General features: G+C 41.1%; 1 protein-coding gene across 1 annotated transcript in view; it reads left to right on the forward strand.

Moving 5' to 3' along the window:
- The first annotated feature begins 279 nt into the window (after positions 1–279).
- The window catches only part of zswim5 (zinc finger, SWIM-type containing 5), a 51,396-nt gene continuing 35,492 nt past the window's right edge, over positions 280–16,183 (forward strand). The window contains exon 1 of the mRNA XM_056256643.1: positions 280–837. Coding sequence (XP_056112618.1) covers positions 339–837 — 499 coding nt within the window. The 5' untranslated portion in view covers positions 280–338. The remainder of the gene's footprint in view (positions 838–16,183) is intronic.

Genomic DNA, 16,183 nt, shown 5'->3' on the forward strand with positions numbered 1-16,183 from the left:
AGGTCTTTCAAAAGGCAATGCTCAGCTCTCAGCGCTACTGTTGATCTTTGAAACAACGACAGGTGTTTAAACACACTGCAGCAGATCATTGACAATTTTAAGTGCACGAGTTGTAAATAAAGAGGAATTTGTAACAAACAGTCTGTTCGATCAACACCGTGTCTGTCATTTCAGCGCACACATGCGCATCGCCTCGGTGCAGCCCGTCCTCGCGATTGGCTCGAGCGCGTTTGTTATTGGTAGTGACGTATGTGAAGTGACGACCCCCCCCCCGTGCGGTGCCTCCGTCTGTGCGCTTCTAGAGCCACGGTCCTCACTTCAGTGTTTATTTGGTTGTCATGGCGGAGGGACGTGGAGAGCTATTGCCTCAGCCACCGCTTCACCTCTCCTTACCCCCGGCCAGCAAGCGTCCGTGTTTGCGTCCCGCTCCTCGAGGACCGGGTCCTGGGCCTGGCCCGGGATTTCCGAACTCACGTTTCCGTTGCCCGGAATCTCTACTGGACTGCGCTGCGAAGGCCGTAGCGGAGAAATGGGCCTTCGAGAGGGTGGAGGAGCGCTTCGAGCGGATTCCCGAACCGGTTCAGCGCCGTATCGTGTATTGGTCGTTCCCGAGGAACGAAAGGGAAATATGTATGTATTCGTCGTTTCAGTGCCGAGTGGCGGGTGAAGAGGGTCCAGTAGTGGGCTCGAGCTCGTCTGTTGGATCTGGTACAGTCCCCGGAGGGGTTACGAACACAACAGGCAGCACAGGGACAGGGGGTACCGGAGATGGACTGCCTTTCCGCCGGGGAATCCGGCTTTTGGAAACCGGTTGTGTGGACAACGTCTTACAAGTCGGTAAGTACCGCTTTAACCGTCCAAGACACGTTGAAAGTTAACGTACATCGTAGATATTTGTTTCACTTTCTAGCAAACGAAGTTTCTTGAGAAAAATTGAAGTGGGCTCGTTTAGGAAACTGTAACGTCCCAGCTTCGTTTCTACATAGATATTTATCACTGCCAGTAAGGGAGCATTTCAATGCCTGTCGTATTGCGAAAGAAACGGAGCGCACGTTTTAAAAATTAAAGGGCTTCCCTTTGGGCATGTTGCAATGGCTTTTAATGTGGAATTCATTGGAATCGGTTGCTGTAATGTTCATTTAACACTTGATAAAACGCTTATATGCATTATAAGTTATAGAGAAGATACAAGATTATACTAAATAGTGTATATTTGAACAATCACAACGAGCTCTGTCGAAACGGAACATTCTTTCCCAGGTCGCGAGGAAGAAAAGACTATCATGCTGGTCACAATGCATCTCTGTTGTAGCACACCGAGCTACTATTTTGCTAATATTTCCGTCTAAAGTTGGTTTCGGAGAATTAATGGCTTTTCTTCGTGTATTTTTGGTTGCTTGACGGTTGTTGGGTCTCTTGATATAATTAAGTCCAGGGTAATCCGCTTGAATCCAAATCCCATATCTTTTGTTTATTTGCTGGTTGGTCAAGACAAAGGACGCGTATTTGCCGTAGTTAAACGAATGATAAAACACGTGCCTAGACTTTATCTAACCCTCTGTTGTTTTATTTCGAATATCCTTTTTGATATAATCGTTAAAATGAGTAAAAAAAATACTATTCGGCTAAATATGTCGTTGGGTTGTCCTAGTAGAGGCTAACGTTACAGCACAATAGCTCAAAACCCCCCTCACATCGGGCTAGTTCTTCTGTATTAGACGAATAGCATTTTTTTGGTGTGTAGAGGTGTTTTTCCAAACCATAGAAACCCGTCACAGCATTCCAAGCTTCATTTAAACGCACTAAATCGAAAAATTGTGAAGCAACTCGGAAAAGGCTTTGGTATTTAGAACACGAAGGCAGTTTCAATGGCTGCCCAAATGTCTATACATTTTCCTCCCCCACTCGCTTTACTTCAGTAAACATACTTTCAAAATACTATCGTGAAAGAAACGTTAAAGTGTTTTTTTGTGTTTTTTTAATAAAAACGTACTGGCCTTTGTAGGGTTCCAAAGCACAACATGACCAATTATGTGCTTATTTGAAATAGTACAATTGTACTTGTAAGGTCCAATGTGGCATTTATAATGTTTGAGGCTTAGTGAAGATCAACAAAGCCAATCACAATATTAAATATTTAGCTTGTATACCACATACGAACAGGGAAAAGCATAAAATCAGTCATGTACTGGACCAGCCACATTTCTCCTATAATGTAAGCTTTCTTTTCTTGAAATAGCAGTTACAGGAAGCCCCAAATCTCCAATAATTGTAGGTGTTATGAGAGTAGTGAAAGTATACATATAACTAATTCAATAAAGAAGCCATGATTCATTTATTCTCACAAAGATCCACTGTGTTCCTTTAAAAGGCCAATGTTAGTGGAAACGTGATAACCTAGCTGTAATGAAATAACATGGGTACTTATTTAGCAACCTTGAAAAGCTCCCTTCATGAGTAAGTGTAGCCCCTTTTTCACATTCAACTAAACTTGTTATAGTTATTTTGTGTTTTTAAAGTTACCATATATACAAAACTATTCTCAAAAGTTTCTAGACTTGGTTGTTTTTGTCACTATAGTATTTTAAAGGTGCCGTGCCTTTGTCTCAATTTTATGTAATACATTTTAAGTGTTACGTGAAGTAGTTCTAGTTTATATTTTTAATTCTGACGATAATAAGCAGATGCAAAAACTGCACTGCATTTCTAGGATTGCTGTTTGGATAATGCTTGAGTTTTTAAACATTAACCATTTAAGTGTGAATAAGTACAATCTTTTGGATTGTAAAATTAACAATGGGCTGAATAAATACTTGATAGATCAGGCATCTGACAGTAAGTAGGCTATGTCATATCTCACTTGATAAACTGAGATAAAGCAGGTTTAATTGCATTGTGTTTTGCTGTGTAGATTGTCTTCTTTTGCTTTTGATGGGTACAGAAACGAAGAACTGGACATGTTTGCATCTGATAGGCAAGATAATTGTGCCCTAAAACATGAGCAGTCTAGAAAATGTCTGTGGGGGTGTTTTTTCACACCAGTACAACTACTAGATCCACCTGTGCATGCTTGAATAAACTGTTTTTGACTCCTCAATTGCTACACTTTCTTTTAGACCTGTTTAAAACTTTCAAAGTCAGTGCAACAAAGTATAAACCACTTTTAACGTTTATTCAGCATGTTAGCTGAAATGAAGTTAGCAACGATTCATACTCAAAGGCTTACTCCCTGTAAGCCAGGCTTACTCCGAAGTTTGCCAGAAAGTTCACAACAGAATTTGTACTCTTTCCAGGAGCCATAGCGCAAAAACACTCAAGCATGGGGATGTTAAATTAATTGTTATCCTCTGAATGGTCAAATGTTCTGCCCCAAATATAAAAAAATGCTACAGGAAACCGATTTGATAAGAATAATTAATTCTCGTTTGTGTAATTCACCACCCTACCCCATCCTCTGTCTTATGAAGTCCTTGGAGAGGAGGTTCTAGCTTTGAGTTAGGCTTGAGGATTATTGGGTCATGCTTTGTTACCCAGCTGTAGAAAACTCCCCCATTCACAGAGAGAGAGGGAGGAGGGGGGGGGGGGGGGGGGGGGGTGTTGGTGTGTGTGTTTGGGGGGTGGGAGGGTGGTTAAGAGTATAGCTTTTCGCAACGGAGCACAAAGCTGTGATGTGAAACCTTTAGAAAACCCTCTTCTGTGGTTAGGAAGCAAAAGTTTGGTGGGGCTAGAAGAGCCACTGAGAGGTTGTTTAGCCTCTGTAAAACCTAGGCAAGCATTGAATTGAGTTATGTTACTCTTCTGCCAAGTGACTCAGAAGTCTTCAGGTTGATGGAGATTTCAACTCTCCTTTTGCCATTAGACACAATATTCCCTTTGGGAAGTGGGTCTTTGTCAGTCCTTTGGTTTTATTACACAAAACCATAATGTTTCTGTCATGGGTTAACTTTTTTTAAAAGTTATTTTGGCAGACATTTGGAAGCCAGTTTGTTTGAGTTTTGAGGATGGCCGCCATTAAGCATTAGGCTAGGCCAGTTGCTGTGATGTCACTAAGCCTGTTTTTAGCTCTTTGTCTCCTTTGAGTGTTGCCATCATTTTGGTCTTTGTAATCGGGACACATCTCATTCAGCACCATACAAGTTCAACAAGGGACCGCTAATTCTGCTCTATCTTTCATCAGCCGTACAGACAATATTTAATCAAGGTAATTAATTCCATGCCTGCAAGTCTCAAAGAAAATCACTTAAACAAATCTCCTTTTCACACTTATTAGCACTCTTAGTTTTGAAGGACACGGCCATTAAACCCCCCCACCCCCCTTTGTCTTTATCAAAGGAGGGAAATTAATTTGGAAATAGGGGAGAGGGTGGTTAGCCGACTTGTCAGCTAATCAGCAGCAACTGGAGCAAGGTGAAAAACAACTCGCCGCATTCCAGGACAAAAGACCTGTCAGAGACTTTGATCAGGTCCTTGTTTCTGAACACTGAGCTCAGACTTGATAAAAAAGTGACGCAGTCCCACATACGGTTAGGTTTTTAAAAGCATGCCCATAGAAAAGCCTTTGCTATACGTGTTTTTCACACAGTGTGACGAGTGTTTTTATTCCCTCAGTGGATTTGGCACCCGCCCATGCTCTAAAAATCAATTGCAACCTTGCCCTCTTTGCATTTTGCTGCAGCTTGCCCCATACCCCTCTGATTTTAGTTTATCAGCGATGCACTCCTCAGACAAGGCCTTGTCTGCTTCACAGCTGTGTGTTTGCGGCAATCGGTTTAGTTCAGTATCTCTGCTCCTGCAAAATGGAGCTCTGATTTTGAGCCAGAGGCAAGGTTCCCGTCCATACCCTACCCATGTGCAGCTGGGCTTGCAGCGTGCACTTGTGCGAGCTCGTCTCCCTGCTGCAGCTTATCTGCGTTTTATTGGAACTCAGTGAGTTGTATGCACATGCGCATTCACCCATTATACATTATTGCCCCTTAACAATCCTAGTTTAAAAGTGCTGGCTGTTAAAGGTCCCTTAAGATAGCTTTACCTCTTTGATCTCTGTACACAGGCGGCTGATTATTTTGTCGATGTTTCGTCATGAAGTAGTCGCTTTAATGGAACTTTTATGCTTTTATGTTCTGGGAGGAGCGGAATATGGCTGGTGAGCCTTTAAAGCTCAGATTTACACAAGATACACATGTTTCAAAGCTTTTGGAAGTGTTGTAACCCTTTTTTACTTTATCACTGGGAGGGACATGCCCCCTTTCTCTGTCTTTTTCCTCCCTCCTGCCTGCTTCTCTGTTTGGGTGTCATTGTCAGAGATAGAGGCTGCTGAGAGTTGCTCCTCTTTAAAGAAGGGGCCTCCAGACATGCCTAATAGGGCCTCATTTGGCTGTAATTGCCTAACAAATGTAAGAGAATTCCAGAGGAAACAAAAAGAGAGAAAGGAGAAGGCAAGTCAACCAACCGAGAACAGAGGAAGGGGTAAAAAATTGGTTTGGAGGTGAGATTGCGTAGAGGAAATGGAAGCATATTCTGAGACGAGCTATGTTTAGGCAGGCAGAAAGTAAAGGACGGCCCCCTTCAATTTGTAAAGACGTGAAGGAAAATCCTTACATCTGGGGCTGTAACAGTAAACGCGGAGTGCAGGAAACTCAAACAGCACTCAGGCAGCTACCCTCCCCCATAGAAGCCCTTTCATCCAGCTGAGATTTTGTGTGCGGGAGTTTTTGTGGCCAGTTCACATGGAAACTTAATTTTCTAAGTCTGGACGAGAGAGGAAGGATAATGTGTATTGGAGATGAGGTCAAATATCCTGCCAGAGGGTGGAAAGAAAGAGGCCCCAGTCGGTGGCAGTTAGCAATGTGCAAACTTCTATGCAAATGTCACATTGGAGGCTGTGGACTTTTTAAAGCCATCACTTCATATGTGTGTTTATTCTAGCCATTGCAATTCCTGTTTTTAGCTTGACTTGTTGCCAGCCACCAATCACACGGGTGTGCTGAAGGCCCCACCATTAGCACTGTGTGCTTTAAAAGGTCTCTGTGCAATTGTATTGATTCTAAAGCCATTTTTTTTCCGTTACTTAATTCTGCATATTGAATTCATCTTGTGCTATTGATTTGTACCTGTAAGTTTTAGCACCCTTTACTCTTTTTTTTGTTTGTTTTTTTGTTGGTTTCTCCCCAAATCTCAGCCGTGTTTGATTCCTTGTGATCTTGTTTACTCTTTCTAGTATAGAAAAAAAACAGCAGATAAACATTTTAGTTATTCTCATGTAGGTCAATGCAGTGTTTCCCAACCCTGTTCCTGGAGGCACACCAACACTACACATTTTCCAACTCTTCCTAATTGATCACACCTGAATCAACTCATCAGCTCGTTAGTAGAGACTCCAAGACCAGAAATATATGGGTCAGAATCAGATAAGGGAGACATCCAAAATGTGCACTGTTGGTGTGCCTCCAGGAGCAGGGTTGGGAAACACTAGGTCAATGGGTAATTTTTTCCCCCTATCGATTAAGGGGGCTTTCACACTGGCAGTTTAGTTCGGAACGGGGCACGGTTCAGATGAAAAATCGCTAATGTGAACGCTGTCATGTGGACCCGGGTGCGCACTGGGGTACCAAACCCGAGACTATACCTGGAGGAGGTGGTCTGAGTTTGGTTGCTCCCGAACCGTGAAGCGGTTCGCGTGAATGTGAAAGCAACACAGACTCGGGTGCGCACTTGTTCAGGAAGTAAAGTGACCTGCGCATGCGTTTTAGCCAGGAACAAACGCGCTCTGGCTCGGACCGCAGCAAACGAGCCCAGTGTAAAAGCCCCCTAAGTTTAAAAAAAGAATACAATAACAGTGCTATTTGTACATACTATTCCTTGAATACAACTTCTGTGATGGGTGTGTTTTTAATATATGATTTTAAATACAATTTTGATATATATATTTTTTGTTAGTTCAGGTTTTAAAATGTCATGGTGTGACTCACCCAAAACATCTCTGAAATGAATCATTCATATCAGATTTTTTTACTCGAAATGTATTTGTTATTATACGTAGCATACAATTATTTTAATACTTTTACTTTATGCTACCACATAATTTTTTTAAATTGAACCGTATGAAACCAACATGAATAGAGATATTTCTTAGAACTTAACGCATGTTTTAAGCTTTTGTATAGGCTATATTGTGAACACTTTTATGTCATTGACCCAAGTATTGCAACCTACTTGCTGCCATTTCACTGCCTTTATAATTAGATTTGTACGCAGATGGTAGAAGTCCACCTGCCCGTGGATATTTATCTGGTTGCAAGTAGGATCCAATTTATTTTTTTTTTATTTTATTTTTTTCGTTGGGTGGACTGGTTCAAATTAATTCATACCAGAAATTTAGTTTTTTTGAATTTCAGTTTTAGATTCTTGAAAACATTAAATACTCAGAGTGAGATTCTTTAAACGAAGCAGTGAGTGGAGCTTAATCTAAAGATTTAAACAATTTAGCACAGCCTGCATCCATTATTTTTGCATTTAATTATTTGTCTCAAGTGGGCTTTAGAAGACCTGGCAGGGGTCTTTGAAGGGCTGATGGGTCTTTGAGCGTAAAGCCCGAAGTATGTCAGTCCTGTACTTCAAAAGTCTTCACACCACTAACTGAGGTGCCTTTTGTTCTTGCCTTCTCCCTGTACTTTCAAAAGAGGATGAGCACTTACAGTTTTCACTTTTTCCATTGTGTGAAACAGCCAAGTTATGCAAATTTGTTGCTGTCAGTCTCGGCTCCCCTGAATAAACATTAATTGCCTCCGAAGCTTAAATACACATCAGCAAGATAGATTGCCATAACTCTAAAAAGTACACCATTTAAGTCAACATATTAGTCAACTGCCGCTGTTTAGACTCTTTAACTTAGTCTTTTGGTTTGTTCTGAGCTTTTATTTAAATCAAAGATTTCTTGTGATTACCAGACTGCAAGGTCAATACGTGACTCAAAAGTGAACTCTAGGTAGGGCTGCACGATTTGGGGAAAAAATCGAATTGCGATTTTCTGGGTAAAATTTGCAAATTATAAAGAACACCAGGATTTGTTGTGCTTATTTGTAGTGCTGCGCAATACAATTTTGTGCTTGTATAAATATGACCAGTAATTATTATTATTACTAAATAAAAATATGAAACAATTTATTAAGTAGTATCACTTGTAATAACACTATTTCATTATAAAATAAAAAGTTAGGCCTATTTAATACTAGGCTACTACTAATAATTAGATAATACATAAACTATTTTATGGAAAACTGCAGGGTGGCTATAGCTATAAGTCATTAGAAAGATCTAAGGTTTTATTAGAACATATTATTATACAAAATCTGTGACAGTAAATTTCTTTTTTTTTTTTTGTCAGGATGTATGCAAAATGTCATTAATATGAAATATGAGAGCATCTTACAAAGTATTATTATTTTTTATTTTTAACCAAAATAGGGTGGTGTTAGCTTGCTAGAGTGCTAAACGCTCATGTAATGCATAATTCATTCATACTGGAAGTTGGACGGTGCCCTTGTGCAAAAAGTCCAAATATGGCTAATATTAGTCCAAAGAAGTAATATTACACATGTTGTTCCTGGAAATCCCTTACATGGATAAAGGCATCCAGCTATTGCTGTAGCTGAATAAAACAAAAGATAGAAACGCTTTGACTAATGAAATATTAAGACAATAAACACACGACTGCGACGATATATGGTTTATCGGTAACACTTAGCAATTAGGTATCATTTTTTTAAACATTAGAATGAATAACTAACATGAACTAACCATGAGCAATGCATTTGTTACTGTATTTGTTTGTATCTTTATTAACGTTAGTTCACAACTTCACAGTGCATAAACTAGCTAATTTTAACAAATAGACTAGTACTTTGTATTAAAGGAGCTGTATGTAAGACTGTGGCCAAAACTGGTACTACAATCACTTTCAAATTACTGTAGAGCGGTGTATCCCCTCCCCCTCCTCCCTGACTCGAGGTTGCCAGATAGGCTGCAGGATCCAGCAGGAACGTGACGAGCTGCAGCTGTGGTAACTAGAGCAGAGCTGGCAACCCGGATCCCGCAACACTACTGACTTCGTGATTGGTAGATAGGTGGAGGGTGGAGCATCAGACCAAAACACAACATGACAACATCAACATCAGTTGAGGGCTGCAACTTCACTTTTTAAATGACAATATCCTGGCCGGACTACTGTTGTCAGTGATATAAGTATTTGAAATGAACATGATTTCTTAATGTCTAGTGACATATCAGGGCCATTTCATGATTAATTGAAATAAATTTCTTACATACAGCTCCTTTAAATGTTTTTTTTTATACATTTAATGTGTTAAATGTTGAAATGTTCATGTTAACTATTGGAACCTTATTGTAAAGTGTTACCGGTTTATATGTTCTTCAAGCCATCTCTGGTATTTTTATAAGAACAAAGTACACTCACCGGCCACTTTATTAGGTACCCCATGCTAGTAACGGGTTGGACCCCCTTTTGCCTTCAGAACTGCCTCAATTCTTCGTGGCATAGATTCAACAAGGTGCTGGAAGCATTCCTCAGGGAGTTTGGTCCATATTGACATGATGGCATCACACAGTTGCCGCAGATTTGTCGGCTGCACATCCATGATGCGAATCTCCCGTTCCACCACATCCCAAAGATGCTCTATTGGGTTGAGATCTGGTGACTGTGGAGGCCATTTTAGTACAGTGAACTCATTGTCATGTTCAAGAAACCAATTTGAAATGATTAGAGCTTTGTGACATGGTGGAAGTAGCCATCAGAGGATGGGTACATGGTGGCCATAAAGGGATGGACATGGTCAGAAACAATGCTCAGGTAGGCTGTGGCATTTAAACGATGCCCAATTGGCACTAAGGGGCCTAAAGTGTGCCAGGAAAACATCCCCCACACCATTACACCACCACCACCAGCCTGCACAGTGGTAACAAGGCATGATGGTTCCATGTTCTCATTCTGTTTACGCCAAATTCTGACTCTAACATCTGAATGTCTCAACAGAAATCGAGACTCATCAGACCAGGCAACATTTTTCCAGTCTTCAACTGTTCAATTTTGGTGAGCTCTTGCAAATTGTAGCCTCTTTTTCCTATTTGTAGTGGAGATGAGTGGTACCCGGTGGAGTCTTCTGCTGTTGTAGCCCATCCGCCTCAAGGTTGTGCGTGTTGTGGCTTCACAAATGCTTTGCTGCATACCTCGGTTGTAACGAGTGGTTATTTCAGTCACTGTTGCCCTTCTATCAGCTCGAACCAGTCTGGCCATTCTCCTCTGACCTCTGGCATCAACAAGGCATTTCCGCCCACAGAACTGCCGCTCACTGGATGTTTTTTCTTTTTCGGACCATTCTCTGTAAACCCTAGAGATGGTTGTGCGTGAAAATCCCAGTAGATTAGCAGTTTCTGAAATACTCAGACCAGCCCTTCTGGCACCAACAATCATGCCACGTTCAAAGTCACTCAAATCAACTTTCTTCCCCATACTGATGCTCGGTTTGAACTGCAGGAGATTGTCTTGACCATGTCTACATGCCTAAATGCACTGAGTTGCCGCCATGTGATTGGCTGCTTAGAAATTAAGTGTTAACGAGCAGTTGGACAGGTGTACCTAATAAAGTGGCCGGTGAGTGTATATTTAAAATGCGTAGTATTTATCACAGTATTGAATGCTATAAAATATATTTTCTGCTCAATCTATGATAAGGAAACATCAGATCACAAAAGGAAGTTATTGGACTAAAACATTATTATTAAAAGTTTTTTAATTTGAAATTCCCCTTGGGAATACCCCTTGTCCCCTTGGACAACAGATTTATAAACGCTTAGCCTATAATTCTATTCTATTCTCATTAGAAGTTTGAGAAGAAGTTTGGCACGTGTTTTTCAAATGCACGTTACGTGACCCAAACACAGTGATGGAGCAACATTTTACTGCAAAACGATTGAGTCGCTCTGATCACAGTGATGAGCTTCATGAAACATTCTGTGCATATATTTAATTAAAAATAGCAGCTTTTGCGATTTCATAATTGCACTAAGCCAAATTGCAATTTTCGTTTTATTTTGATTAATTTTGCAGCCCTAACTCTGGGATATTGTATCTTTGGTGAGGTCCTAATCTCTTTAGACTTTAAAGTTGTTTCATGACTCAAAGCTTTGACCTCTCTTTGACTTACAAAGTACCATGACTTTGCATATCTTGTGGAAAACATGACTCTTGTTCTTGCGTTTCCCCAGCATATCACCTCTGAAACATCCTGCCTCCCCCTCAAGTAACCAAAGTGAATAGTGCCTGGCTGATACAAGCTTGTTAACAGTGAGAAAGAAAACAAAACATGCAAGGAAGCACATCAGAGAGAGTGCAGGGTTTCACAAGAACATCATCTTCCACCTCAAGATCACCGCTGGTGTTTAGCACAATATGTTTTCCGTCATGTGATCGGGGTGGAAGAAATGGCATGTTCGTGCAGTTGCAGATGGCCGCACTCTCTTTTATGCTTCATTAGCATCAAGTATTTCCATCCCCATTCTCTGTCAATCATTACTCGCATATGAGAGGCATAAAAATGATTTGGCTACTGAATAATACAAGGACTAGTCATTAGCCAGCCTTACATTTGTACGCCCATCTTGCAGACAGGACCACCTCTTTTTTCAGCATTAAAAAGATATTCTTGATGAAATATTGATAGCTCCTTTTTCAAAGCAGGGTTTGGAGGAAGGCGTCACATGCTGATCATAGTGCCCTGGTAGGTGCGCACAATATAAATATCAATGGTTTTCTCCCCCTCTCCCTGCCTACTGGCTTCTTTTTCAATATAGCCTAATGACAGGCCTCTGTTTCCCTGCAGTGGCTGTGCTGATATGGCCCATTAGGCACCGGTTTCTCGCAGGCAGCTGAGTGAACAGATGACTGCAGGAAAATGGTTGGAGGAGAGAGGGGGAAACGGCAGAACTAAAAGGCAAATATGAAAGGCAGAGTAAATAACCAACCTGTCATCCCCTGCTCCCCACCTCCCCAGCCGCCCTCCTCTGGAGGGCAAGAGAGACACGTGAAAGAGCGAGAGAGAAAAAAGAAGCATCTCATTAGTCTTCCAGCTCTCCCTGACTCTGGGACTGACAGTGAACACGTCAGTGCAGCAGCAGACATGCAAACATGCAGTGAGGGGGCTACCCCATCCCCTCCCATCCTCTCGTACTCCAAACATGATTAATGTGCGCAACAGCCGTGGGGCTTTATGTCTGGACCGCTCCTTCCCACACCGCACGTTCTTGAGAGTTCCAGCCCTCCACATCCTCCCCGGGATGCCTACATCCTAGTTCCTTGCCAGACTTGCAGAAGCGTTCTGGAAATGTAATTCGCTATGTCCTCCACAACCAGTGCTGTGGGACCCAGAACTTTGACTTCTGCACCATTCAGCAGAAATAACAGTTCAGATAATTGGTTTTGGTCTCTTGTAATCCCCAATAGTAAGCTACGACTCCTGTGCAAGAATCAATTGATGGGCTCCTTACATATTGAACGTAAATGCCCGAGTGAATCAAGCTCCGTAATGCACGTAGTGTGTGGGCAACCTGCGGTTTCCAGGTCATATTCGAACACCTGACTTTGCCGAGGCCCAACGCAAAAGTCATGTGCTGGAAAGAAAACAATGCGATGAATAGGCTTGGCTCTTGTATAGGCAGAGGGGGGAGAATATGTGCTCTTCAATGGGGGATTGTGGTACTTGTCATGGTGTAACAGGATCAGCGTGCCCTCCACCCTAGAGCGCAGAGGGCAGCCATTGTTATGCTGCAGGAGAAAGGCAGCGGGGGCCGTCGACCCGGGCTGAGCTTGTCTTGTGGGGGTGATGTCCTCCGAGCCCTACACCAGAGACAAACGCAGAGGACACTTCTCTTGCTATTCTCAAAGGTCACTGGGGAAGACAAATAAAACTTATCAGAGATTAAGAGAAGAGCAGGGAGTAAAGATTTTGATTGTAACATTAATTTTTATCATGTTTGTCATCCTTGAGTAATGCACTTTACAAGGACATCTGTGATACCCCTTCAGATAAACACGTCCGTCAGTACACCACAGTCACTGCTTACGCATCTCGAGAGCAACTTCTCGGCCGTCTTTTGATTTTTAAATTCATTTTTTTCCAAGTATAATTTCTCCTCACAAGGAAGGAACACTAAGCACTTTTTGTGCTGTGGTAGCAGAATAAGGCAGGCGGCGTCAGAAAGTGTAAATCAGCGTTGAAAGCGCACGGCCTTATCTACTGGATAAAACCAGCCTGCAACAATGGCATTAAAGCACAACTCATGAAAGCTGCAATTAAACACTATCTGATCTGATTCTGTTCGAATGACTTTTTTTTTTTCCTTCTACTTCTTTCTGTATAATGAACGCCCTCCACTTTGGTTGAAAGACACTGAACTGTCAGTATAATTGGGAAGTAAACCTGATAGAACCGGACAGAAACTTCGTAGTTGCAGCATAGCAACTACGATGGTGTTTAACCCGCCAGTGGTAAAGTTCTGTCAGGACTACAGTTTGGATTGGCGGTATGGTTCTGTTCTATGCAAAAACTCTCTGCCCATCCATGCAGCCTAGCATGGATAAGAGCAGGGAGACTAGCATTAGCCCCCCTTAGGGTAAAGGGTACAGAGGGATGTAACGATTCACTCATCTCACGATGCGATACGATTCACGATACTGGATTCACGATACGATTTTCTCGCGATTTTTTTAACAAATGAGGTTTAAGACAAAAGTGTCCCTTTTATTATTTCTCAGACAAAATGCTGCGCATTTCTTTTTAATTTAAAATATATTTGTCAAATAATAAGACTACATAAAAAAAATTCCCTTCAAGGCCTTTCTGTCTGTTTGGTCAAGAGGCTGGACACTGGTACCTTCGCACACTATGTAAAAGTCTGTGTAAAATTAGTACCAGATTGACAGGGGTTTTACATTGTAATAAAGGCAAGATTCTAATTTTGTTATAATTTGTATCATTACACTGTAAGAGTAAAAAAAAACTCATTTAGAGAAAGAGATAGTAAAATAAATACACCACTGATGCACCTTGTGATCTCCGTGGCTCTCTCGCAATTGTCGTATTGCTTTTTCATGAAAACGGAGGTGACTGGTGCTTCTCACGGTGGTGATTATTATTAGTCTACGGAAAGTCAAAATGTCTCCACACCTCCGATTTGAATGAGTCAACGTCAACATCTACGCTTGCCGTCGCCATGTCTACTGTTTGACGGCGCGTGCACACACTGGTGCGGCGCGAGCGGAGCAAACCGAGCGTTTTCAGTTCATTCCTATGGAAGTTGAGCTTGGTTCACACAATCAAGTTCCATGAATGAAGTGAAAACACTCGATAGCTTCACGCCAGTGTGTGCTCGCTGCTATTGTGCCTGTAAAGCGAGGTTCACAACTTCACAGTAGGCTATGCAGTAAACGTGTATCGCGATTCGTTTAACATTTCAACCGACTTGAATCGTCACACATTTTTATCGATTTTCAACCGGTTGCGAGTGAATCGTTACATCCCTAGAACCAACATGAATGTATTGCAGATATTATTAATCTTCAATGATTTAATGTACAATATGGTTCAAGAAAAATTTATCTGCAAGAGGAATATCAGAAGGCCAAGTCCCAAATGGACAAGAGGAGAAGCTGGGGATGGAGGAGGGTAATTAGCTCCTGAGCAACTCAATAATGCTGCTGATAAAACTGATGAATCTATAGGGATACTGTAATAGGCATTGTATTCCTACAGGTATATGACATGTCGACATGACGTCCTAGACGTGGATCAGCTGAGAGTCAGCTGATCCGAGCTTGACTGACGTGACCTGCCAACTTTTATTAACCAAAACTATTATTTTACTACTTTTAGGCGTGCAATGGATCACAAAACTCTCAGTTCGGATCATATTACGTTTTTGGATCATTTTTCAGATCAGCAAAAAAAAATTGTGTATGGGGCCAGGGGGCAGGGCAAATATAAATTTGCTTTCTATTATTTAAAGAACACTGAGTACAATACCACAACAAAAGACAAGTGAACAGTCAGTAAAATAAGAATAAATAAACAAATTACTAACATAAATAAATATATTAGAACAAAGATACGAATGAAATAAAACGTATTTATTTCTCACTACCTGAACAACTTTTATAAAGCAGTTTGAGTTTTTGCCTCTTTTCCACCTAACTTTTAAATCACTTATGAATGCCTGTGCAGCAGTGTGCATTTTACTTTCGAATTAGCAGCAATTCGTGGGTGGCAATTGCTTGAATGGTGGGCTCATTATTATTCTTAATGAAAAACAACAGTAAAACAGTACTAAATATTACCAAATAGGCACTTTAACATTTTGCTTTGGAACCAAAATCTTCCACAATCGTCTTGTCAGTCCTAGCTCGCCGCACTCTCATCATGTAATAAATTAAATCTGACTCCTGCTGCTCATCTGGGTTGCTACTCTCCTTGAAACACATTCAGTTTTTAATTGTAGTGTCTGTTCTCTTACTTACTAAATTATTTTTATTACTATAACATAAACAAAACGACGGTGGGGGGGCGGTGCCACGGTGGGCAAGTGATGTAATTGGTGTGCGGCTGAACACTGTGTAACAATTGTAACACTGACTGTCGCAGCAAGCCTACTTATGACATAACTGACTGTGTTTAAGAGGATACCCGCCAATGTTATTTTTTTTACATATTGCGTGTATGTGTATTCAAGCACAAAAAGACTCGAAAGAGAACTCAATTCTGTGTTCGCACGCTGTCTGAAACACTGCCCTCTCTGTGCGCACTGAGTCAGCGTGCAAGTCCCGAATTGAGTTTTTTCACGTCTTCTTGCACTTGAATAGGGCTGCACGATTTGGGGTAAAACAATCTAATTATGATTTTTCTGGTTAAAATTGCGATTTAAAATGTGACATATGAACACCTGGTTTGTTGTACTTGGACTTATTATGATTATTATTGCTAAATAACAATATTAAACAAAATAAAAAATATTACTATTGCGATAACAGTAAGAATAAACATAACAATATAAAACGTATTTTTACCAAAAACTGCAGGGTTACCTATTAACATGCAGGCAGCCTATGACTAAATCATTA

The sequence above is a fragment of the Rhinichthys klamathensis genome, unplaced genomic scaffold (genome assembly GCF_029890125.1).
Source record: "Rhinichthys klamathensis goyatoka isolate OS25496 unplaced genomic scaffold, OSU_Roscu_1.1 h1tg000127l_1, whole genome shotgun sequence".
Taxonomy (NCBI): domain Eukaryota; kingdom Metazoa; phylum Chordata; class Actinopteri; order Cypriniformes; family Leuciscidae; genus Rhinichthys; species Rhinichthys klamathensis.